Below are 25767 nucleotides of genomic sequence, written 5' to 3' on the forward strand. Positions count from 1 at the left end.
AATGTAATTAATCTTCATCTCCTAAAATATTCACTTCTTTCTACTAGTTCGTCCTGGTATTTGAGATCGACATTCACCGATCGATCAATGATCCTTACCTTTCGAAATCACAAGCATTAAATTTGCGATTTTTGTGATTTTGGAGTTCATCTTCTTCATTCTTCTACATTTTCATGTGATAATCTAATTTATCGAGGTTGATTTTCATATATCGACATCAGCAATTCATCCTAAGACTGTGATTGACTTTTAGCTTTGTGATAATCAATTTTCATCCAAGGTAGAGGTTCAAGTGTTTAGTGATTTATGTTAATCTTCATCTTCAACAACTGTTTACGCTCTTTCAAGATGTGGTTTATTATTCTGTATCATGATTTCATCAGTTGTTCATGGTTTGAATTTTCATCACTTTTATTGTTACTTCTATTTAACCTATAACAACAAGATTCAAATTTTAATGTTACTTGCATGTATCATATTATGTGTTTGACCTATTAGCATAAAATGATTGAATCTTCAAGTGACTAGCGATTCCCTAATTCATCCAGGTATGATTCGTGATTTTAGCAATCAACATCATATTGATTGATTGAATCTGTTTAACCTAGAACACAAGTTAACCTAGAATATGTTATTTAACAATACATCATCTTTTTCAAGGTTTAATTTTGTAATTTTATTCAATCAATATGTTTTTTCAAGAATTTGTTGTATGTTTCAATGCTTGTTTTTCATTAACATCATCTTGTTGATAAGTTCAAGTTACTGCATATTAATCTTATAGAATATTAAACATACATTTATTAATATCAATTATGATAACATGTACATGCTAAATTGTGGTGTTTTATGATTAAATTCATATGAATTCACATTATTCTATTTATATGTTAAGATGGTGGTATATTCTTTTTTGTAGTCCAATGTTATAATGTTGCAGCATAATCTAGTTCTTGCTAAGAATTCACTGGATCTGATGGTTCTTTGTTTTAGATTCCAGATGTTGAAACAAGTTTGATGCCTGTTATAGGTAAAACTTTTAAAGAATTAGTAATGGTATTAAGTGGTATATAGAGTATGCATCAAGATGTGATTTGTCATCAGAAAGTCAACAAAGATGAAACAAGATAGTAGAATTATGACTGCAATATATTTGGTTTTGCATAGGGTGGGATTACTAATGTACTTTTATTTATTAACCAATATAATGTATGTACAAAACATTTTGCAATTTATCTATAAACTGATAAGGTATGTACAAAGCAATTATTATTCTTGAGAAAAAATCTCTTTACACTATACATGCATTCCTCCTTGATAAAAATCCTGAATGAACAAAGGGTCTGATGTATCATTCCTCATTCCCACAACAAAAGATTTTTTTTAAGAATATAAGTATATTTTCAAAATATGAATAACAGTTGGTCTAAAACAATGTCATGTTGACTACTCTTACTAATTTACCATTTTTTTAAACTATATGTTTTTTTCTTCAAACACAAAATGTTGGTGATGTCTCTTTAGCCAAGTTTTTTTTAATATGCTCTTGTTAACTTGCAGGAAGGGGTTTTGCTAAAGAAAATATGGGATGCTTTTAAATATGTTTCTAGAATATGATCATTACCATAGTTTTTTTTTTAATCTTTTTTTTCCTTAAAACAAAAAAGGTTAGATATGTCTCTTTTAGCAATATTGATTATTCTTGTGCGGTAAAGGGTTGTATGGAAAAAGATTATTAGATTTAGATTATTTGTTTACCAATGTTTACATGGTGTGATGTATGATCAATTACATTACATAATACAATATTCTGTTGTATTATCAATTACATTTGTTATGACACATTGACTTTATTTTCAAATATTTGGTTGTGTACTCCATACTCGATTTTAACAATTCTCTAATTTCTGGTTGCAGAGAGTTTTAGCTGATAAAACACAACTTGAAAGGAAGTTAAATATTCCAAGCTAGAATTTTTCAACTATAAGTGTCGATATTAATGAATATGTAATAGATTTTATAAGTTGCCAACATGTGATAGAGTTTTATGGTACAAACTTAAAATGTGGTTTTCAAATTATCAGTGTTTTCTACTTATCAGGATCCTTTGATTTAGTTTCATCTGATTCTTTTGACTTTTGATTTTGCCATTTTATTCAGTTTACCTACATAAACAAAATTAATGTTGATATTCATAATTCAATAACAATATTATGAAAGTTATACCTTAATAAAAACCACATTAATAATTAAATTAAGAACATTCTTATTGCATTAATTTTAAATTTTAGAATATTACATATTCTAAAATCAGAATGACACCTAATTTTAGAATATTTCACATTATTTCATTGTTAATCAAGTACTAGCACAATATTTCACAAAAAGGTTCAAAAAATGTTGTTTCCAACAAAAATAGAATGTCTAAAATCATATATTACATATTATTTAACAAAAATATTTGAAGCAAGTTGTCTCAAACAAATTCAGAATGCCTAAAATTATGATATGACACATAATTTCATAATATTTCACGTTACTTCATAGTATATCAAACACTATCAAAACATTACAGATTACTTTAGCAAAAAGATTAAAGCAAGTAATTTCGAATAAAATAATTCGTCAAATCATAATATTTATAATATTAAGTTATCAAACATAGATTAATAATACTGGAATCTTACATTATATAAGCTGATTTTACACATTACAATTAATTTTATAATATTACACTTTAATATCAGAATATTACATACAATTTCGGATTATTACATCTTAACAACAAAATATTAAATACTGAACATCTAGAATAACTAGAATAATAGCATGCTAATGAGTGTTAAAAAAAAAATCGAAGTTTAATTAGACATTGTTCTATTAGAATATTCTACATGGAAGTCAAAAAATCTTGAAACATTATAACATTAGAATATTGTACATGTAACTTATGAAAACAAGCAACATATTATTATGTATATACACATTAATTTAAAACTTATGTAATATGTGGAAGGTCTTATTAACATTACACACTATCCATACAATATATTGATGGTCTCATAAAATTATTATATTAGAATGTTATACATATGTATATTAATTTTAAAATATTTACTATTCTAAAAAATTATTACCTATATACATATGAAAACAAACAATATATAAATTTATTCTACTAGAATATTCTATATATATATATATATATATATATATATATATATAAACTTATAATATTATTCTATCAGAATATTCTATTGATAATCATGATGTTGTAACAATAACATATTAAATATAAGTTCATTTTACATGTTACAACATATTTTTAGAATATTATATTTTAATATTAGAATACTACACATAGTTTCATAATATTAAATATTAACACAATATTACTATATTAGAATATTTTATATATACAAACCTATAATGTTATTCTACAAGAATATTCTATTGACAACCATGATGTCCTAATAAAAAAAATGTATCATTCAAAGTAAATATGATTTTCTTTTATCAATATTAACATATAAATCTTATTCTAAATTTTTACAAATCATATTTCCAACAATACATAGTGTTCAACTAAATATTGATCATTCATTTAACCATTTAAAAAATAACTATTGTCCATACACACTTTGTTTAGAATACATAAACTATAATAGAGAAAATATATGAATGTCATTCACAACCACATATTTCCAAACTTTCAACAAATCTACTTTAATATCCCTTTCAATGTGTTCTTTGCATCGATCCCTTTCATCATCGTCTTGCTCCAAGTTTCTTTATCAAGATTTCCAAATTCCTTAGCTTCTTTTTCTTATTTTATCTACATGAAAACATATACCAAACTTTGTTAAATCAAAAAATAAAATAAATGCATTGTTTTCACAACCTAATATAAAATCAAATATAAAAATTTTATACATTTTTCAAAATGATCAACTTAATGAAAAGTAGAATATAACACTTCATAATAAGTTAAGTTAGAATATTACAAGTCAAATATCAATATATATTATTGCGCTTAATGTTATACCTTTGTCGTTTCTTTCACATTCTGACAATGAGCTATGGATCATTAATTTTCTTAATTTTAGTATAACAACATGTTTTGATATTCAATGAGTCATTCTTGTCATTTGATCTACATCAAAACATATACCATACTTTTATTATAAAAAAAAAAAAACTAGAAAATTCACGTTAAGTACCATAAACTAAAATTATTCAACACGTTCTGCTCTTAACTTGGTCATTCTTTTTAACTGATATGCATCAAAATATATACAATACTTATATGAGAAACATTCACATTACATACCATACATTAGAATAATTCATAAACTTGATATACATAAGTACTTAACAAACTACAATATTGATATCATAAAGCCTAAACTACAAAATTTTAATATTAATCAACATCATTTCACTCTCCTAATAAAGTATGACATGAATTGTTCCTTGGATTATACATGAGTTATGATAAAAGAAAACTTAGAATATTAGAATATTATACATAAAAACATTAATTTTACACCATAAAGTAAGACCAATATATGAGTAAACGAATTAGCTTTGTCTTATCAAATTAGGAAGTAAAGTCTGATTGATCAGTAAAACAACATCTTAAACCAAATTATGAACTAACATATGACTTATCAAATTAGAATACCAAGAATATTAACTCATCAAACACAACTTTACTAAATTATTTTTACAAGATCATCTAATTACTCAAACAAAATAACACCTAAAATCAAATTAGGAAGTAACATTTGACTTACAAAGTCAAAAAACCTAGAATATCAAGTTATCAAAAACTATCATACTAATTTCTTACTACATCGTCAAATTAATCAAACAGAATAACTTTTGGAATCAAATTAAGAAACAACATTTGACTTGTAAACTCATAATATCTAGAATATCAAGTTATCAAACACTGATTTACTCAATTTTTACTAGATTGTCTAACAAAATTAAAAAAAAAACTAACTTCGAAAATCAAATCATATCCTAAATACCTAAAATATTATTTAGATTCAAAGCTGAATTAGATCACATTGGCGTATTTTGATGATATCTGTAACAACCCGATATTTCGAGTCAATGTGATGTACCACCAGTCAAATTTAGGTCAAAATTTAATTTTTTCAGTAACCATAATTGGGATGTACTAAGTGGTAGATATCGTAACAAGGTTTTCAAAAATATAAGGAACACTAAAATCCGAGTTATAACGAAGAAGTTATGACCAATCGAAGATCCGCAACAAAACCGGTAAAACACTGTTAAGCCTAAAACGCGAAATTTTAATAAAATACTTTTTAACCTTAGGTATCTAAATAAAAGTCGTAGATATCATTAAATCGTAAACAAACATAAAAAGAACGTCCAAATCTGACTTCATATGAGGAAGTTATGATTCTTCAAAGTTTCGGATATAGCAGTAGACAGCTAAAAACTCGAAATAGAGATCGAGCGACTTTTAGCCGACGCAACCTAAACGAGAACCGAAGATCTCGACAATAGTGATACAACGGTGAAAAGACAGACGAAAACGGACGTCGGATGAAGAAGTTATGGATTTTTGATGAAGTTTCCTGTCCCGACCTACTAAAAATAAATATAATAAAATTTAAAGTCAAAATTAGCCGACAAAGTCTAAACGAGGGTTGTAGAGCATAATCTTACCTTCGCGTTGATATAAATAATGTCAAAAAGGAAGTTCGTATGAGAAAGTTATGAATTTCTGAAGTTCGGGGCGCGAACCCCAACACTGTGTCAGAGTTCACGACATGAAAAAGAGGTTCACGACGTGAACTCAGTGTTGACGACTTCTGGAGCCTGACAGACTGTTGTCACGACTACGCACCTGATGACGACCAAGTTCCCGACGTGAGACCCCAAAAATGACTCTATAAATAGAAACCAAAGGTCTCGGGTTTAGGCTGCTCATTCTTATCCTCTCTCCTACTTCTACTATGTGTTAAGCATCTCGAGACTACCCCCGAAGCCCCGGTAACACCCTTAACACATGATGCTTAGTCCCAACGCCCCGAATCTCCCGAGATTTCCGAGAAGTTGACTCCTTTCCGGTCGAAGTGCTGTCCGAACAAAGCATCGTTTTCACCGAATCTTCACTACTACCAGGTGAGTTCATACCCCTACAAACACACTTTAAATACGTTTTTAGCTGCTTTTAAACACTTTTAGGGGGGGATACAAGTAAATACACTGTTAAAAATCGTGTGAAACACCAATCTTTTGCTATACTTTTCATACTGTTATCTTGACTATCATAAGAAGTTGTTATCATGCAAAACACCTCACAACACAAATTTACCCTCTTGGGATACAATATCTTTTATAAATAGAATTATGTTTTACATATACGTTTGCATACTACATCATATCAAGGGTAACTATTTCAACTATAACATTATGCTTTTACAAGAAAATTCAACTCATTAGTACGTACGCCTTTGTTAACACGGTAGAAAAGGAAATCATTTCATACAAAAGATTTTTCAGCATATTACTCGTGAACTCGTTGTTAGCAATCATGTGAGGCATATGGCTTTGCTTAGTATCAAAGAAAGCCCTCATCTATAACCAGAGTCTCCTGGAGGGAGAGCGTGAATTTGTGTATAGATCTATACGAGGCTGACGACTCCGCACCCTGACTGTTAGCTACAATCCAAGGGGTGACAAATGTCAACATTGGTACTACCATCTAATATAGTTATGAGAGACTCGCACGTGGAAACAATGACTCATGCACGTAGTAATACACTTCACGAACACCGCCATGGAATAGTATCTTTATGATTACTTTTATATAACTAGTTTGTATTAAGAAATCATAGTAGGATATTATTGTCACGTTCAGGATCGGATTTAAACACATCATTAGTGATTTTATTATTTTAATAATAAAACTATACATTCCCAATTTAAGTATGGCATATTTACTTACATTCATGGTCTTGATTCATATAAGACTACACCTCACTTTTAGGAAAATATAGGATTTTCCTGGTTCAAATACATTCATTTTGTACAATAACGATTTACTACATCATTCTTAAGAAAATATCGGATTTTTTGAAAACAAATGCGGACTTTTCAAATGACATTCATTTACACAAATAACAGCTTATGAACTCACCAACTTAAATGTTGACACTTTTTCTTTGAAATAACTTGTATTCTCAGGGAATCGCTAAACCAGGTTAGCAACTGCTTTTGAAGACTTACGCTCAGGCGTTAGTTTAATCTTTTGGAAATCATATTGTAATTGACTTTTGCAAACATGTAATACTACAATCATGTAAACTTTTCAATTATGTATATGATGGTTATGTGTAATTTCTTCACTATTCATTTGTTATGATACTGTACATGTCGTCCTCCGTCCCCGAACGTTTCCGTCGTTCAGGTTTGGGGGTGTGACAATATCGACGATATAAAACCCGAAAAAGAGTCATGAGATTCAAAATCTAATCATTATAAGCTTTCTAGGGTTTTAGCTGTAGAATCGGAATTAGAATGTAACATCCCCAAAATCTCGGCCAGAAAAGACCGATTTTCATTTATGCTTTTAAAATAATTTCAGAGTAAATCCTTTTGATTTGAAAGAGTTACGGAATTTGTTCCCAAAAACAAAACATGATAAAACAATGTTTACCAAAGCATTTCATAAAGGAAAAGTATTATTCATTATATAATCAAAACTCGCGGTGTCATGTTCCAATACAGACCAATAAGCATAAACGATAACATTACAAGTCATTCAACACATATATACATATACAGACTTGTAAACAAAACAACTTGATGGTTCATCCATCTTATTCCCTCGCGCCACTTCCTATAATACAAATAAAACTGAGTGGGTCAGGCTTGGGAGCCTGGTGAGCATATAGGGTTTTCAACCCACAATAAATAATCATATTTAATTTTCACCAACCAACAATAACCCAATTACCCATTCCCGTTATTCTTACTTTATGTCCCTAAGACAACTAACATAAGAGACCTAGTCTAAGAATATTTCATCGGGGCGACAACACATGCTTCGGGGGTACCTCAGCAATATAAGTCAAATAAGGCAACCATGAGGGGGATGGAGTACAGCGAATGAACACCCAAGTTCATTAACACCTACAGGTGGCGAACCTGCTAATGTTTCCACAAGACTGTCTAGAAAAGTCCGTGGTCGTCATCTAAACTCCGCTAGATGACTAGATCAAACAACAACGAGGCCTCTCATCTGTTTATTACACACCAACTATCTACCTATATTCTACCCAACATATTAGTAGATAAAAATATACATTTTTATACATAGTTTAAAAAAACCTGTATAACATGCTTTAATCAACACATATTTCACATAACAGATGAGGCACACACACACATAACACATATCTCATAGAGAATAAATCATATCTATGAGCTAGAAGAAAGTGAATACACATTCACACATATAAACAACAATATACTTAATACACTCAAACCATACTTGTATTATTATCGTGTTTATGAAAGGTAGTATACACTCACTTGATCAGAAGATGATCGGACAGCACTACGACTTGCAGAAATAGTAATCCTCAGCAGATCTGGAAGATCTTCACAAAAATCGAACTTCTCGCGGGCAGAGCTTCGGCTCGGGAACCGCACTTCTCGGGATCTTCGGGATCTCGGGACTTACTTCGGGGCTCGAGAATAATACCGTGGCTTCGGGGTACTTCTGGCACGCAAATCGATGCAAAACGGGAGAGAGAATAGAGAAAATAGCAAAAGAACTCGGCTGCCCTCGCATCCTATTTAAAGGAGGCTGGAGCCTTGGAGTATGCGGGGCGTACTGCTCCAAAATCGTCACTGCGTTCGTCATCCGAAGTGCTCGAGTGCGAGTGTCAACATCCTCGGAGTACGCAGGGCGTACTTCGGATGAGTCCGATGACTCGTCCTCGGATAATACCGGAATTAAAGATTAAATTTAAATATAAATTATTTAATAAACTTCGGAAATTCATATCTTCTTCATACGAACTCCGTTTACGACGTTCTTTATATCCACGCGAAGGTGAGACTACGCTCTACAACTTTCGTTTAGACTCCGTCGGCTAATTTTAACTTTATTTTCATTATTTATTTTTAATAGGCCGGGACAGAAAAACTTCGTTATAAATTCATAACTTCTTCGTTTGACGTCCGTTCTCGCCTAACTTTTCATCGCTTCGATACCAACAACGAGACCTTCGATCCTCGTTTAGATTGCTTCGGCTAAAAAACCGCTCGATCTCAAATCGAGTATAACAGGCTGCATACCGCTAAGCCGAAACTTCGATAAATCATAACTTCCTCATACGAAGTCAGATTTGGGCGATCTATATATATTCGGAAACCTCGTTTCAACTACTACAACATTATTCAAAGATATCAAGTTTATATTACACTTAAATTTTGACGCTTATTTTTATTCTTAATTAATCAAACCACATAATTAAGCAATTAAGCACAAAACACATAATACTCAAATAATACACTCTTATTATTTCAAAACGGGTTACAAAGGTTAACCTAGACTATTACATTGCTAAAAATGGCAAGCCCAGAAACACAGACGTTACAATTCTCTCCACCTTAGAATGATTCCGTCCTCGGAATCACACATCAACAAACAAATGCGGATAGCGACTCAACATGTCACTCTCCGTCTCCCAGGAGAGATTCGGCCCATTCGTGTGTTTCCATCGGACAAGCACTAACCCAACCATTTTGCGTCGCAACTTCTTAGTCTTTCGGTCAACAATTGCCTCTGGTTCTTCAATCAACCTTTTGTTCTCATCAATTCTCAATTCAGAAATTGGAATTATGTCGGGAACTTCTCCCGTGAACTTCCTCAAATAACACATATGAAAAGTGTTGTGAATTCCATTCAGTTCTTCGGGTAATTCGAGCTTGTAAGCTTGGTTCCCAACCCTCTAAAGAACTTTAAACGGTCCAATAAACCTTGGACTCAACTTTCGCCTTTTTCCAAATCTTATAAGTCCCTTCCACGGCGAGACTTTAAGCAAAACCGAATCTCCAACCTCAAAAGTCATCGGTCTTCGCTTCTTGTCAGCATAGCTCTTTTGACGATCTTGAGCTGCTAACATTCTTTACCTAATTATTTTCAACTTTTCAGCAGTTTGATGAACCATCTCTGGTCTGCTTTTCCCCAGCCTCAAGCCAACAAGACGGCGTACGACACTTCTGTCCGTACAAAGCTTGATAAGGTGCCATCTTAATGCTCGAGTGAAAACTATTATTATAGGAAAATTCTACCAATGGTAAATGTTCATCCCAATTACCTAGGAATTCCAAGGTACATGCTCTCAGCATATCTTCAAGTGTTTGTATCGTTCTTTCACTCTGACCATCAGTCTGCGGATGGTAAGCTGTGCTTAAACATAACTTGGTACCCATTTCCTCTTGTAGACTTTTCCAAAACCTTGAGGTGAAACGGCTATCACGATCCGATACAATCGTTAACGGAACACCGTGAAGCCTCACAATTTCTTTCACATAAGAATTCGCAAGCTTTTCCATACCATTTCTCCTTGGCTGCTATGAAATGCGTTCTCTTAGTGAATCGATCAACGACCACCCAAATCATGTCGTGACCATTCTTTGTTCTGGGAAGTTTAGTGACAAAATCCATAGAAATGTCTTCCCACTTACCCATAGGCACAGGCAATGGTTCTAAACTCTTGTACGATTTCTGATGTTGTGTCTTTACTCTTGCACAAGTCACACACTCAGCCACATACTTTGCAACATCAAGTTTCATCGTCGGCCACCAGTAGTAGGGTTTCAGGTCCCTATACATTTTAGTGCTACCAGGATGAATTGAGTACATGGTTTTGTGAGCTTCTTCCATCAGAAGATCTCTGATTCCTCCTGACTTAGGTACCCAAATACGATCTTGGAATACCTTCAGTCCATGACCGTTTGTACCAAACACCAACGTTTTACCCAAACGTTCCTCCTTTCGGTCATTCTTTTCAGAAGCTTCCTCTTGAGCTTTCTTTATACTTTCCACAATGGTCGAGACAACTTCAATTCTCAACGCCCTTGGCCTTTTCCTTTCAAGATTGACTTTCCGACTGAGAGCATCAGCAACAACATTATCTTTACCGGGGTGGTAAAGTATCTAGCAGTCGTAGTCTTTAAATAATTCTAGCCAGCGTCGTTGCCTCATATTCAATTCCTTCTGATTAAAGAGATATTGGAGACTCTTATGATCAGTAAAAAGTTTGCACTTCGTGCCATAGAGGTAATGCCTCCATATTTTCAGAGCGAAAACTACCGCTGCCAACTCCAAATCATGAGTCGGGTAATTCTTTTCATGCTCCTTCAGCTGTCGAGACGCATATGCTATCACATTTTCTCTTTGGGTCAAAACACAACCCAATCCAACACCAGACGCATCGCTATAAACAGCAAAGTCTTCAACTCCATCGGGTAGAGAAAGTATCGGTGCCTCGCATAGCTTCTTCTTTAGCTTCTCTAACGCTTCTTTATGCTTATCACTCCAAGCATAAGTAGCTCCTTTGTGGGTCAAAGCTGTTAATGGAGTAGCAATCGAAGAAAAGCCTTGGATAAACCTTCGGTAATATCCGGCTAATCCTAAAAAGCTTCGAATCTCCGTGGGACTTTTCGGTTGTTCCCACTTCATTACAGCCTCAATCTTTGCTGGATCAACCATTATCCCTTCTTGGTTGACCACGTGACCCAAGAATTGGACTTCACGAATCCAAAAATCACATTTGGAGAACTTCGCATACAGCTTCTCCTTTTTCAAAACTTCCAACACTTCTCGCAAGTGTCTGCCATGCTCCTCTTGGCTTTTCGAGTAAATCAGAATGTCGTCTATGAACACTATCACGGTTTATCAAGGAACGGATTACAAACCCTATTCATTAAATCCATGAATGCTGTCGGAGCATTGGTTAGTCCAAACGACATAACCAAGAACTCGTAGTGTCCATATCTAGTTCTGAATGCAGTCTTCTCGATATCTTGCTCTCTTACTTTTAGCTGATGATATCCTGACCTAAGATCGATCTTCGAGAAATAGCTCGAACCTTGCAATTGATCAAACAGGTCATCAATCCTTGGCAACGAATATTTATTCTTTATTGTTGCCTTGTTCAGCTCTCTGTAATCAATGCACATTCTCATACTTCCATCTTTCTTCTTCACGAATAACACCGGAGCTCCCCAGGGCGATGAACTAGGTCTAATAAAACCTTTGTCCAATAACTCCTGAAGTTGCATCATCAGCTCCTTCATCTCCGTCGGTGCTAATCGGTAAGGTGCTTTTGCTATTAGCGTGGTTCCTGGCAACAAGTCTATTCTGAACTCCACTTGTCTATCAGGTGGTAATCCAGGAAGATCTTCGGGAAATACTTCCGGATAATCACACACCACTGGAATACTCTGCATCACCTTCTTTTCCTTCTTAGCATCAATCACGAATGCTAAATATGATGTACATACCTTGGTTAAACACTTTCTGGCTTTCATTAGGGAAATGATTTCAGAATTCACTCGCCGTTTGTCCCCATACACCATAAACGAATCTTTACAAGGCGGGTTTACTTTAACTATCTTCTTCTTGCATAAAATTTTGGCATCATTGGCGCTAAGCCAATCCATTCCCAAAACGATGTCGAAACCATTAAGTTCGATAGGCAATAAATCCTCGTGAAACTTATTCCCATTAAGGTCGATTAAGATGTTTTTCATACGATGGCTAACAGGTACAAACTTGCCACTAGCTACTTCGACTAATAAAGCATTATCTAGTCTATCAATAGGCAAAGCTAGCTTTCTACCAAACTCATGCGAAATAAAGGAGTAGTTGGCTCCAGAATCAAACAAAATTTGAGCAGGTAATTCATTTACGAGAAAGGTACCTGAAGCGACATCAGCTTCATCTTTTGCAGCCTCAAGTGTCATCTGGAAGGCTCTCTCCTTCGGCTTTGGTGGAATGTTGGGCCTAGCTGCCTCCTTCTTCTTCGGACAGTCTTTCAAAATATGCCCCTCTTCATTACAACCAAAACACATCCTTTTGTTGTTCGTACATTCATTGGCAAAATGTCCAACCTTTCCACACTTGTAGCAGGTTACATCCTCGCTACATTTCCCAGAGTGCTTTTTCTTACACTTATCACACCACTTCGCTTCGCCTCCTTTCCCTCCAAACTTTTTCGAATCAGATTTCGAAAATTTGCCTTTCTTACCGGAACCAGATGTTCCCTCAAACTTTCTTTTCTCACCAACCTCAACCTTGTCGGTGGTTCTCCCCTTAATCATGTTCTCAACAGACTTGGCAGCCCAGATAGCTGCCTCTAGAGTATGTGCCTGACGTACTGGCACCTCGTACTCCCATGGGAGTCCCTTCGCATACCGGTCCACCTTTGTCAGCTCGTCTGGGACGATACGCAAGGCAAACTCCATCTTATCAGTGAAGTTATTGGTGTATTCATCAACTGACATGCTGCCCTTCGTCAATGTCAAAAACTTATTCTCCAACTCCAACAGATTTTGAGCCGAGCAGAACTTGCGCTTGAACTGCACCAAGAACTCTGCCCATGACAATTGTAGTGGCTCATTAGGGCTTAACGTCTTCCCTAGAGTGTTCCACCAACGAACGGCTCCCCCTCGGAATTGACGCACGGCATAGATAGTCTGCAACTTACCTCTGCAGCCACAAGTCATGAAGGCTAGCTCCATTTCGGAGATCCAATCCATAACCCCAATCAGATCCTCCTTTCCATTGAAGGTTGATGGTTTGCAAGTTAAAAAGTCCTTGTACTTGCATCCCATTCCATCATTCCTTCCATCATGGTTATCTTGCCTAACTATCGGTGGGTTGGCTGGACCAACAGACCCACTGAAGTTTCCACCTTCCGAGTGCCCTTCATTTAATTCAGGCTCTTCCACACGAATTGATAGTTCTTCACGATTCTGTTGAAGCAACCGTCTAGTTTCATCCATCTGACGATCCAACATCGTTTGAATCATCATTTGCACACCAGCCATGGTTATTGGCTCAGGTGTTGCTGCTACGACAGGTATTTGCTCAATCATTGGTGGTTGATTTCTGTTTTCATCAGCATTTCCAACTCCACTTCTTGTTCTCACCATTTTGATCTACACACCGAATAAGGTGAAATTAGATCCTCAATCACGATAGATATTCAAATCATCCTTATCACTCTGAAACGTTTACATGCTAGTTCTAATATCGTAGACGTACACTTAGAATCCTACACACATAAGGTTTCTAGATCCGGTCGGCAACAGACCATAGATCCGAACAAATAATATCATATATGGCAACATATAACATTTAGAACATAAAGCATTTTAGGCAACTTTCCTAAAATAAACTAGTGCTCGTGTCTAAAATATAATAGACACGCATCTCAAAATTTCTCTTAGCATTCTAAGTTTAAGTCTAGAAATCCTACAAATTCCTAGTTCGCTTAAACTAATGCTCTGATACCAACTGTAACATCCCCAAAATCTCGGCCAGAAAAGACCGATTTTCATTTATGCTTTTAAAATAATTTCAGAGTAAATCCTTTTGATTTGAAAGAGTTACGGAATTTGTTCCCAAAAACAAAACATGATAAAACAATGTTTACCAAAGCATTTCATAAAGGAAAAGTATTATTCATTATATAATCAAAACTCGCGGTGTCATGTTCCGATACAGACCAATAAGCATAAACGATAACATTACAAGTCATTCAACACATATATACATATACAGACTTGTAAACAAAACAACTTGATGGTTCATCCATCTTATGCCCTCGCACCACTTCCTGTAATACAAATAAAACTGAGTGGGTCAGGCTTGGGAGCCTGGTGAGCATATAGGGTTTTCAACCCACAATAAATAATCATATTTAATTTTCACCAACCAACAATAACCCAATTACCCATTCCCGTTATTCTTACTTTATGTCCCTAAGACAACTAACATAAGAGACATAGTCTAAGAATATTTCATCGGGGCAACAACACATGCTTCAGGGGTACCTCAGCAATATAAGTCAAATAAGGCAACCATGAGGGGGATGGAGTACAGCGAATGAACACCCAAGTTCATTAACACCTACAGGTGGCGAACCTGCTAATGTTTCCACAAGACTGTCTAGAAAAGTCCGTGGTCGTCATCTAAACTCCGCTAGATGACTAGATCAAACAACAACGAGGCCTCTCATCTGTTTATTACACACCAACTATCTACCTATATTCTACCCAACATATTAGTAGATAAAAATATACATTTTTATACATAGTTTAAAAAAACCTGTATAACATGCTTTAATCAACACATATTTCACATAACAGATGAGGCACACACACACATAACACATATCTCATAGAGAATAAATCATATCTATGAGCTAGAAGAAAGTGAATACACATTCACACATATAAACAACAATATACTTAATACACTCAAACCATACTTGTATTATTATCGTGTTTATGAAAGGTAGTATACACTCACTTGATCAGAAGATGATCGGACAACACTAAGACTTGCAGAAATAGAAATCCTCAGCAGATCTGGAAGATCTTCACAAAAATCGAACTTCTCGCGGGCAGAGCTTCGACTCGGGAACCACACTTCTCGGGATCTTCGGGATCTCGGGACTTGCTTCGGGGCTCGAGAATAATACCGGGGCTTTGGGGTACTTCTGGCACGCAAATCGATGCAAAACGGGAGAGAGAAGAGAGAAAATAGCAAAAGAACTCGGCTGCCCTCGCATCCTATTTATAGGAGGCTGGAGCCTTGGAGTACGCGGGGCGTACTGCTCCAAAATCGTCACTGCGTTCGTCATCCGAAGTGCTCGAGTGCGAGTGTCGACATCCTCAGAGTACGCGGGGCGTACACGAGTACGCGGGGCGTACTTCGGATGAGTCCGATGACTCGTCCTCGGATAATACCGGAATTAAAGATTAAATTTAAATATAAATTATTTAATAAACTTCGGAAATTCATATCTTCTTCATACGAACTCCGTTTATGACGTTCTTTATATCCACACGAAGGTGAGACTATGCTCTACAACTTTCGTTTAGACTCCATCGGCTAATTTTTACTTTATTTTTATTATTTATTTTTAATAGGCCGGGACAGGAAAACTTCGTTATAAATTCATAACTTCTTCGTTTGACGTCCGTTCTCGCCTAACTTTTCATCGCTTCGATACCAACAACGAGACCTTCGATCCTTGTTTAGATTGCTTCGGCTAAAAACCGCTCGATCTCAAATCGAGTATAACAGGCTGCATACCGCTAAGCCGAAACTTCGATAAATCATAACTTCCTCATACGAAGTCAGATTTGGGCGATCTATATATATTCGGAAACCTCGTTTCAACTACCACAACATTATTCAAAGATATCAAGTTTATATTGCACTTAAATTTTAACGCTTATTTTTATTCTTAATTAATCAAACCACATAATTAAGCAATTAAGCACAAAACACATAATACTCAAATAATACACTCTTATTATTTCAAAACGGGTTACAAAGGTTAACCTAGACTATTACATTGCTAAAAATGGCAAGCCCGGAAACACAGGCGTTACATAGAATGTGTTGAGAAGTCGTTCCTAATGATAGATGTTGGGTGAGAAAGCTAGAAAACGAAGTATTTTAGTCGGATTCGAGGTAGATCAGTACGATTCAGATTTAGGGTTTTTGTTGCAATTTCTAGATAAATATATAGATTTCTAGGGTTTTCTGGAATAAAATTGAAAAGATTTGTAGATGATTTGGATCGATATCAGGTTTTTGTGGAATAAGATGAAAGGAATTTTGATCTAGAAGCACTTTTTGGAGAAAGATGAAAAAAAAAACGTCATGGAGAAGGCGAAGACAATATATGTTCATTTTGAGTGAAAATTTACACTTCTACCCCTCCGTGTTTTTGAGTTAATTAGGAAGTTTATAAATATTTCAAAAATGCCGCTGTCTCCTTTTTTGAGATATAATGGTTTAATCTCAGCCATTGATCAAACTAAATGAATGATTCAGATCTTGTCCCCACGTCTCACAAAATTCATTTGTCTCACATGAACCTAACCCTATATATATATATATATATATATATATATATATATATATATATATATATATATATATATATATATATATATATCAAACTAAATGAATGATTCAGATCTTGTCCCCACGTCTCATAAAATTCATTTGTCTCACATGAACCTAACCCTATATATATATATATATATATATATATATATATATATATATATATATATATATATATATATATATATATATATTAAAAAATTCTTATAATGCTAAAGAAAATATTATTTTATAATTATATTATTAAAATATGTTTTTAGTGTTTAGAATTGAAAATATGTTTTTTTGGATTTGTACACAAAAATGATGTGTTTTATAGTGCTAGTCTTGGAGTTTCTCTTACAAATATGATGTCTTATGAAATTATTCGTTGCATTCCAGATATATAGTTTATATATTATGAGTTAATTCTCTAATAAACAAAAAAATCAACTAACTTAGCTCATTGAATCCATATTTCCTTTTGAAACAAAATTCAAATACTAAATTGAAAAAACTTTTTAGAAAAAATTAGAGCAATTGTTACGATAGAAGGTGAGTCCAATTTATATAGAACGCCACATATAACACCTATTTTTCGTGATGTTCTAATTTCGGGATATCGAGTCAGAATTTGATCGAGTGAAGGTCTTGGTCTTCAAATGAATAGAGTTTAGACCCTATCGGATATTGATAATGTCGGTTAAGTGATTAAGGCCCTCAAATTTTGCTTTGAAGCAAAAGAGTAAAATTAGAATGGTGATATTTCGGTCTCCTTGCATGAATTATGCATTTTAATTCGATATGGTTTTAGTCAAAATTAACTAGATATAATAATGGGGATCGCCAATACCTTTCCGTGCATATAAAGATCGTTGAAAACGGAGTTGAAACGAAGAAGTTATGATTGTTTGAAGTTGAAATGGATATTTGTTGATAGGCTAAGGTTCTTTCATGAATTGCATGTTAGAGTTGTCTGATTTATGGTGCCTGATAGCCTAGGGATTTCATGTTATGCTATATGGAACTGACTAGGGATGAACATATGGACAGGGGAACCAGCCGGAACCGGTACCAGAGTCGGAACCGGAACCCGATGGAACCGATCAGGCCGGGACCGGGATGTTATTTTTGTGGATTTTTGGAACCGGGAACCGGTAGGAACCGGAACCAATATAACCGGAACCGGTAGAACCGGCAAAAACCGGAACCGTATGATGCTATTTTTCGAGGACTGGTTCCAACATTTGAAGACACGACAAGAACCGATAGGAACCGGGAACCGCCGGGCCGGTTCGGTTCTTGATTTGGCTAAAGCCGGTTCCCAGTTCCGGTCCGGTTCGGATCGGTTCCGGCCGGTTTGGTCCTTTTGCTCATCCCTAGAACTGACATTACTATTGTAGTTGTTTAGTGTATGCATCATGGTTGTACATAACTAAGATTTTATAGCCTGAGAATGTTTGATTTAGCCTTATTTTCTATTCCTTGTCTAGTTGTGGGCTTAGGGTAGAATCAATTATTTGACTGTCTATCGATCAAATCCAATGCTATGTATGATTAGCATACCCATGGCAACGAGAGAGTTAGTGAAAGTTTCATGAGTTGGGTTTGGATTGTTAGAAGGCTAGAGTGAGGATCTGATAGTTACTCTTGAGAGAGTAAGTATAGGGAGTATGCGTACCCTAGTTGCTTGGGGCCTAGTGGCCTAGGTGTTTGTGTGACATCCCCATTTTCAAGGCCAGAAAAGACCGATTTTGTTTATGCTTTATAAAAATCAGAGTACCTCTTTTAATAAAAAATGTTGCAGAATTTGTTCCCAGTAAAACATGATAAATACGTTATCAAAGCATTTCATTCCGAAGAAAAGTATTTTTATTCATTTTAAAACATTTGGGATGTCATTGTCAATACCGAAACATAAGCATAAACAAAACTTACATTCATTAGTGATTTGTATCTCTTTAATCTCTCAGTGTAATGTGGCTTCATATCAACACCTGTGATATAAATAAACTGAGTGGGTCAGGTTGGGAAACCTGGTGAGTACATAGGGTTTTCAACCCACAATAATATAACTATTATGTTTAAAGAATCAAGCAATCAACCCAATTACCCATCCCCATTATCTTCTTTATTCTTAATGATCTACCCTAAGAATTAGCTATTTCCCGTTTATTCATTCCTAAGGATTATCCTAAGGAATATGTACGAATTCCATCGTTGTCAATGACACATCTGTCAAACAAAGCTGCTAGTTCTGTCACTTAGGCGCACTTGCCAAAATTGTGAAATTCTCTACGAGGCGCATCTGCCGGTATAGTCCTTTAGGCGCATCTGCCGGGGTTATGAGGTTCTCTATTAGGCGCATCTGCCGGGGTTATGAGGTTCTCTATTAGGCGCTTCTGCCGGTAGAGTCCTTTAGGCGCATCTGCCAGGGTTTTATTTACAGTATCGTTTTCGAGAGTCCACTCGCAATACATGTCAATGAGTTTTTAGAGTACACCAGTAAACACATCGTTCACAACACCTACAGGTTGCGAGCCTGCTAGTGTTCCACTGGACTGTCTAGAATAGTCCGTGGTTGTCATCTATACTCTGCTAGATAACGGGGCCAACATTTGGGTATAAGGCTTCTCACATCGTCCACCTCTCACCCTCACCTCATGGTCTATTTCGCCTCTCACCTTATCATCCAACTTATATTTTATCTATTACATCTACCCATGTTTTACCCCAACATTTTCGTAGATATAAAATACATATACAGTTTAAATAATTTAAAACGTGTATAAAATCGTTCATCTAGCATAGACAACAAGTAACAGACAATATGCACACATAGCACATAATTTATATTAAATACTTCATATCTATGTGTAAGATGAAAGGGACTATGCACTCACCTGATATGGTGGTGACTCGGTATTCGGACAACACTTCGTTACTCTCAACACAATTTTCCTTGGACAAAACCTAGTATCATTACCACTAGAGTTTAGTCTAATATTCACCAAGACTAATTAATAATATGGCTATTATTACTATTATATAAGCGTTAAACAATACTTATATATCCCATAATAATAGCCAAGTACTTATTATAAGGTCCTAATAACTTTAATATATTGAAACATAAGCTATACTAAAGTTAGGGTAGGCGTAGCTCACTTACAACGAGTTTTTCCTCAAAACCGGGCTTCGCTGGAGCAGCGTTCCCAAGCCGAAAGACTCTTCTTCTCGGAGCTGTCGGGCGCTCTGGGACTTCCGCCTCGTGCTAGGGAGGTTCCCTAGGCTTTTCGGGGGGTTTCGGGGGCTAGAGAGAGGTTCTAAAGAGAGGAAGAAGTAGGAAGGTGTGAGAATGAATGGAGGCTGGCTATAGCTAAGCGCAGCCTGGTGTTGATACGTGGCATCACATACAGGGTGGAAATCAACCGATTTTCAAAAATTCATAACTTTCGCATACGAGCTCCGTTTTCGATGTTTTTTTTTCACGTGTAGGTAAAAACAAGATCTACAACTTTCATTTAGACTCCGTCGGATAATTCTCGACCGATCTTAAATTTAACAGTAGGAGGAGTTTAAACTGTTAAATGATCGCGAAGAATTCGTAACTCGTTCATACAGATTCCGTTTTCATCTGTCTTTTTACCGTTGAGTTCCTATTGATGAGATCTTCAACTCTCATTTAGGTCGTGTAAGCCAACAACCGCTCGAACTAAAATTCGAGTTTCGGGTCGTGCACTATTAAGCCGAATCTTAGAAAAATCATAACTTCCTCATACGAAGTCATATTTGGGCGTTCTTTTTATGGATGTTCTTGGTTTAACGTATACTACAACTTTGGTTTATATTACTAAGGCCAAAAAGTCTTTTATCATAAATTCATTATTTTACGTTTACCGGTGCCGTGCCGGTTTTGCCGCGAAACTTCGACAGGCCATAACTTCTTCGTTATAACTCGGATTTCGGCGTTCTTTATATCTACGGAAACCTTGAGACATATTCTAAAACTTGGTTAATATTATTTATTCTAAATAATATTTTGCCGAAAAGTCATTTTCGACACTTATTGCCTTTAAATTATCTAGCCCGGATCTACGGGTGTTACAGTTTGTGACGATCCTTCGAGACATTTACGGGTAGGTGTGGAAGGTAGTATGGACATGTACTACTGGAAGGACATGACCCGTACGCGTATGAAGGAAGTCACGAGTTCTGAGGATGAATGGTTAAGTAGTGATGTATTCGGGGTTATAGTTATATCCCGTCCTCTATATATAGGAACAATTCTCTCAAAAACGTTACTCTCTCTTCTAACAGACATCCCTCTATATAGGCATAAAGGGAAGTCGGAAAGGAACAGCTAAGTTAATAGTTCAGAACTGCGAACCTAGTCTAAATAAGCGAAACCTAAACAAACTCACCTATGAAATGAATACTTTATTACAATACTTTATACGGTGTGGTTTGGTTTTTTGCTGTTTTTGCAAGACTAGAAACCACACCGCACCAAACATTTTCAGTTTTAGCAAAACTAAAAATCGCACCGTCAGTTTTCATTTTGGTTTCAGTTTATGCGGTTTCTTCGGTTTGCTGTTCGGTTGTTGCTCACCCTTACAAAATGATACATTCTTGAAAAAGATATAGTTAGTTTTAAGAAATGCACATCAAAATGAAAGACTATTTTTACCAATGTTTTAAAAACTGGTTTTTTAGTTAAACCTGATATGGTGACCGGTTTTTGGTTCAACCAGTTTAACCTGTTAGACCGCCTGGTCAATCGGTTTCAATATTTTTCATATTTTTTCTACACATACATACATATATAAATCATGAATTTGATGTTTAGAAGTTCAAACATTAAAAATACACATAAAAATAAGTTGTAGATGAATCAAAATATATTAAAGGGGTGTTTGGGAAAATTTTTCAAAGTTAAAAGTCCTTTTTGTAAAAGGACTTTTTGGCTAGTGACTTTTGTCAAAAGAAAATCTTTAAAAGTGTTTGTATTTGCTTTTAGAGTAAAAGCTAACTTTTCAAGTTAAAAAGTCTCGAAAGTCACAAAAAGATAGAATTTTGTGACTTTTGAAACACTCTTTTTTCCTTCTATACAAAAAGTCATTTTAAAAGATCTTTTTTAATACCCAAACATCTTTTGTATCTTTTCTAACTTTTTGAAAAAGTTAAAAGTAGGGATGAGCATATGGACCGGGGAACCGGCCGGAACCGGTACTGGAACCGGAACCGGCACCGGAACCGGAACCCGATGGAACCGGTCGGGCCGGGACCGGGACGTTATTTTTGTGGATTTTTGGAACCGGGAACCGGTAGGAACCGGAACCGATTTAACCGGAACCGGTAGAACCGGCAAAAACCGGTAGAACCGGCAAAAACCGGAACCATATGATGCTATTTTTCAAGGAGCGGTTCCAACATTTGAAGACACGACAAGAACCGGTAGGAACCGGGAACCGGTAGAACCGGAACCGGTAGAACCGCCGGGCCGGTTCGGTTCTTGATTTTGGCCGAAGCCGGTTCCCCGGTCCGGTCCGGTTCGGGCCGGTTCCGGCCGGTTCGGTCCTTTTGCTCATCCCTAGTTAAAAGTTAGAGGTTGTCATCCCAAACACCCTCTAAAATAACACATAATAATAAGTTTTAGTGTTTTACATCAATTCATATACGTCAAAAAGAAAATAAAGTATAATACCGAAACAAAATACAGTTTTAGATGAATATAAACACATCAAAAAAAATTATAATATTTATCATATGTGTTTATTTAGAGAAAGCTAAATAGATTTGAAAAAAAAAAATCTCTAAAATTTATTATGTAAATGATTTTTTTTTCATATGTTTTTATTCAGTTTTATCAGTTCGGATTTTTATAAAAACCGGCCAGTTCAATCCGGTTCAGAAATCGATATAAAACTGATGATAGTTGAACAGTTTTCTCCCCCGATTTTCGGTCCAACCTGTTCGTCCATTCCGGTTTAAACCGGTTTTTAAAACGTTGATTTTTACTAATAGTAAACACCAGTTAGTTTATTCGACCATCCTAAGAAAAAATAATCAAAGATTCTCTTAAGGGTAAAATATAAGGATAAAAAACTCTAGTTTGAGTGTTTTACAGCAAATCCATACACCTTTGTAGGTCCATGGAAGCAATCGAGAAAGCAACCGATAAGATTAAAAGTGCTCTTTCTCTCTCTTTCATACACACACATCGCCTAACAATTCTCCTCTTTCCAGTGGTTCGCCGGTCGTCCTGTCATGAAACCCTCTCGTTGATATTTCATATTACTTTGGCTTCTTTCAATCGATAAATCACCTAACTTTCCATCACTTGACGCTGTGTGTGGGTGATTACTTACAAGGTTTAGCACAGGGTTTACTTACGAGGGTAAGTCGATTTCTTACGATGATGTGCTTTTGATTCTTTAATTTTATGATTCTTCTTATGGTTTCATTATGTTAAGTTTGTCCAAATTTTGTATCTTGAAGTATCGCGTTGTGCGATTTTGATGAAACCCTAATCTTAGGTTTTGGAGCAACTTAATTATGGATCTAGGATTTCGATCTTATATCTTAGGTCTTGTGGAATTGGAGTACACATATATACTAGCTCGAATCATTTTCTTCTACTGATACATCGATTATATAAAGTCCACTCTCCACAAATAAGATTTAGATCGATTATATGAAGTCCACAATTCCATTACTGTATTGAATCTGTGATTGTTTGAAACTTATATCACCTGAAAATGACTGCATATTGTTTTTCCATAACTTGTAAGATAAGGGTTTTGAAGATCTTGAACTCATTACACCCCATAAAACCCTTTTGACTTAATGGGTTAAGCACTTCATGTTCAAGCCAAAAAGTCAGCTTAATGTATTGGGACACTAACCCTTTTTTACCTATTTGCCCTTCTTCTTTACTAGGTGAGCACAATGTCAACTCCTGCTAGAAAGAGGCTTATGAGGGATTTCAAGAGGTTACAACAAGACCCTCCTGCAGGCATTAGTGGAGCACCCCAAGACAATAATATAATGCTGTGGAATGCTGTAATATTTGGGTAATAAATAATAATTCTTACCATTGATTCTTTTTTGTTTTCCATGTTTATACACATTTATATTCCAATCACATATTATGTAATACATATTGTTTTTTTATTTCAGCCCGGATGACAGTCCATGGGATGGAGGTAACATCATTTTCTTTCCTCTTTATATATATATATATATATATATATATATATATATATATATATATATATATATATATATATATATATTCATTATCATGTAATGCTAAATTATTAAAACATCATTGAACTAATAGGTACGTTTAAATTGGCTCTACAATATTCAGAGGATTATCCTAATAAGGCACCAACTGTGAGATTTGTTTCTCGTATGTTCCACCCAAATAGTAAGTATAACTATAACTCTATAAGCAACAATTTATTATTTTCATGTAGTTTGCTTCAGTTATTATTTATTAATAATACATATTTGTGTACAACAAACAGTTTATGCTGATGGAAGTATTTGTTTGGACATCTTGCAAAATCAATGGAGTCCTATCTATGATGTTGCTGCTATTCTCACCTCCATCCAGGTATAACTTTCTATGATTTTTTTTTTTTTTTTTTATGCATTATATTAATGATGGGTTAAAATACATTCTATAATAAAAAATATATATGAAAATGAAAGTATATTGCTATTTTTGACAGTCGTTGCTTTGCGACCCAAACCCAAACTCTCCTGCGAATTCAGAAGCTGCGCGGGCATTCAGCGAAAATAAACGCGAGTACAACAGGAGAGTGCGAGAGATTGTTGAGCAGAGCTGGAATGCTGACTAAATCGGTTATATCATATATATATCCATGTAATAAAAATGTACTTTAAGACATATTTTATTTTAGACATTGTACTATTTTATATGTAAAATAAATATCTGTTTTGATTTTCTTTCAAGTTAGGATTAAATTTAGAGAAAACTGCAAAAATGGTTCTTTGGGTTTGCACTTTCTTTGGCTAAGGTCCAAAAAAGTTTCAACTTGCAAAAAAAGTGTCTGGCAAGGTGTGGTTGTGGTTTTGGTCTCTTAACTTGATACCACTAACCATAATCTGTTAAGTCCTAGGGAAATTACTAAATTAGTATTAGGGTTGTCAAAAATAGCCCACCCCCGAAATTAAAACGGATAAATGATATAATTATAGAATTATATCAAATATATCAAATTTTTATAAGTGTTATATCATTTAGTATGAAAGTTATAAATCTTAATGTTCTATGTCCAATAAGAAAGAAAAACAAATTGCGTCATAACGCGATAGGGCGCACCTTGACTTGTTATTTGGACGCTACCAGTAACAAATCTGTCTTGGATGTTTTTTATACGGTTACACCATGCCTCGCGCCATGACATGTCTTGGTGCACCATATGGTGTGTCTTAGAACCATGTTAAATTTAGATATTTTAAAATTTGTATGTTAGTTGATTATAGTTATATATAATTTGCTAGATGTTATTTTTTTTTTATTATTTTTATATATATTA

At 35.0% G+C, this 25767-nt stretch overlaps 1 protein-coding gene across 1 annotated transcript; it reads left to right on the plus strand.

The window, feature by feature from the left end:
* Positions 1 to 23399: 23399 nt before the first annotated feature.
* On the plus strand, positions 23400 to 25180 carry LOC111896131 (ubiquitin-conjugating enzyme E2 2). The gene is made up of 6 exons (XM_023892149.3): positions 23400 to 23594; positions 24137 to 24270; positions 24377 to 24402; positions 24540 to 24629; positions 24730 to 24818; positions 24937 to 25180. Exons 2-6 carry the CDS (start codon positions 24146 to 24148, stop codon positions 25063 to 25065), a joined length of 459 nt encoding a protein of 152 aa, XP_023747917.1. The 5' UTR covers positions 23400 to 23594; positions 24137 to 24145; the 3' UTR covers positions 25066 to 25180.
* Positions 25181 to 25767: the final 587 nt, after the last annotated feature.

This window comes from Lactuca sativa, chromosome 8, assembly GCF_002870075.4.
Source record: "Lactuca sativa cultivar Salinas chromosome 8, Lsat_Salinas_v11, whole genome shotgun sequence".
In the NCBI taxonomy this organism is placed as follows: domain Eukaryota; kingdom Viridiplantae; phylum Streptophyta; class Magnoliopsida; order Asterales; family Asteraceae; genus Lactuca; species Lactuca sativa.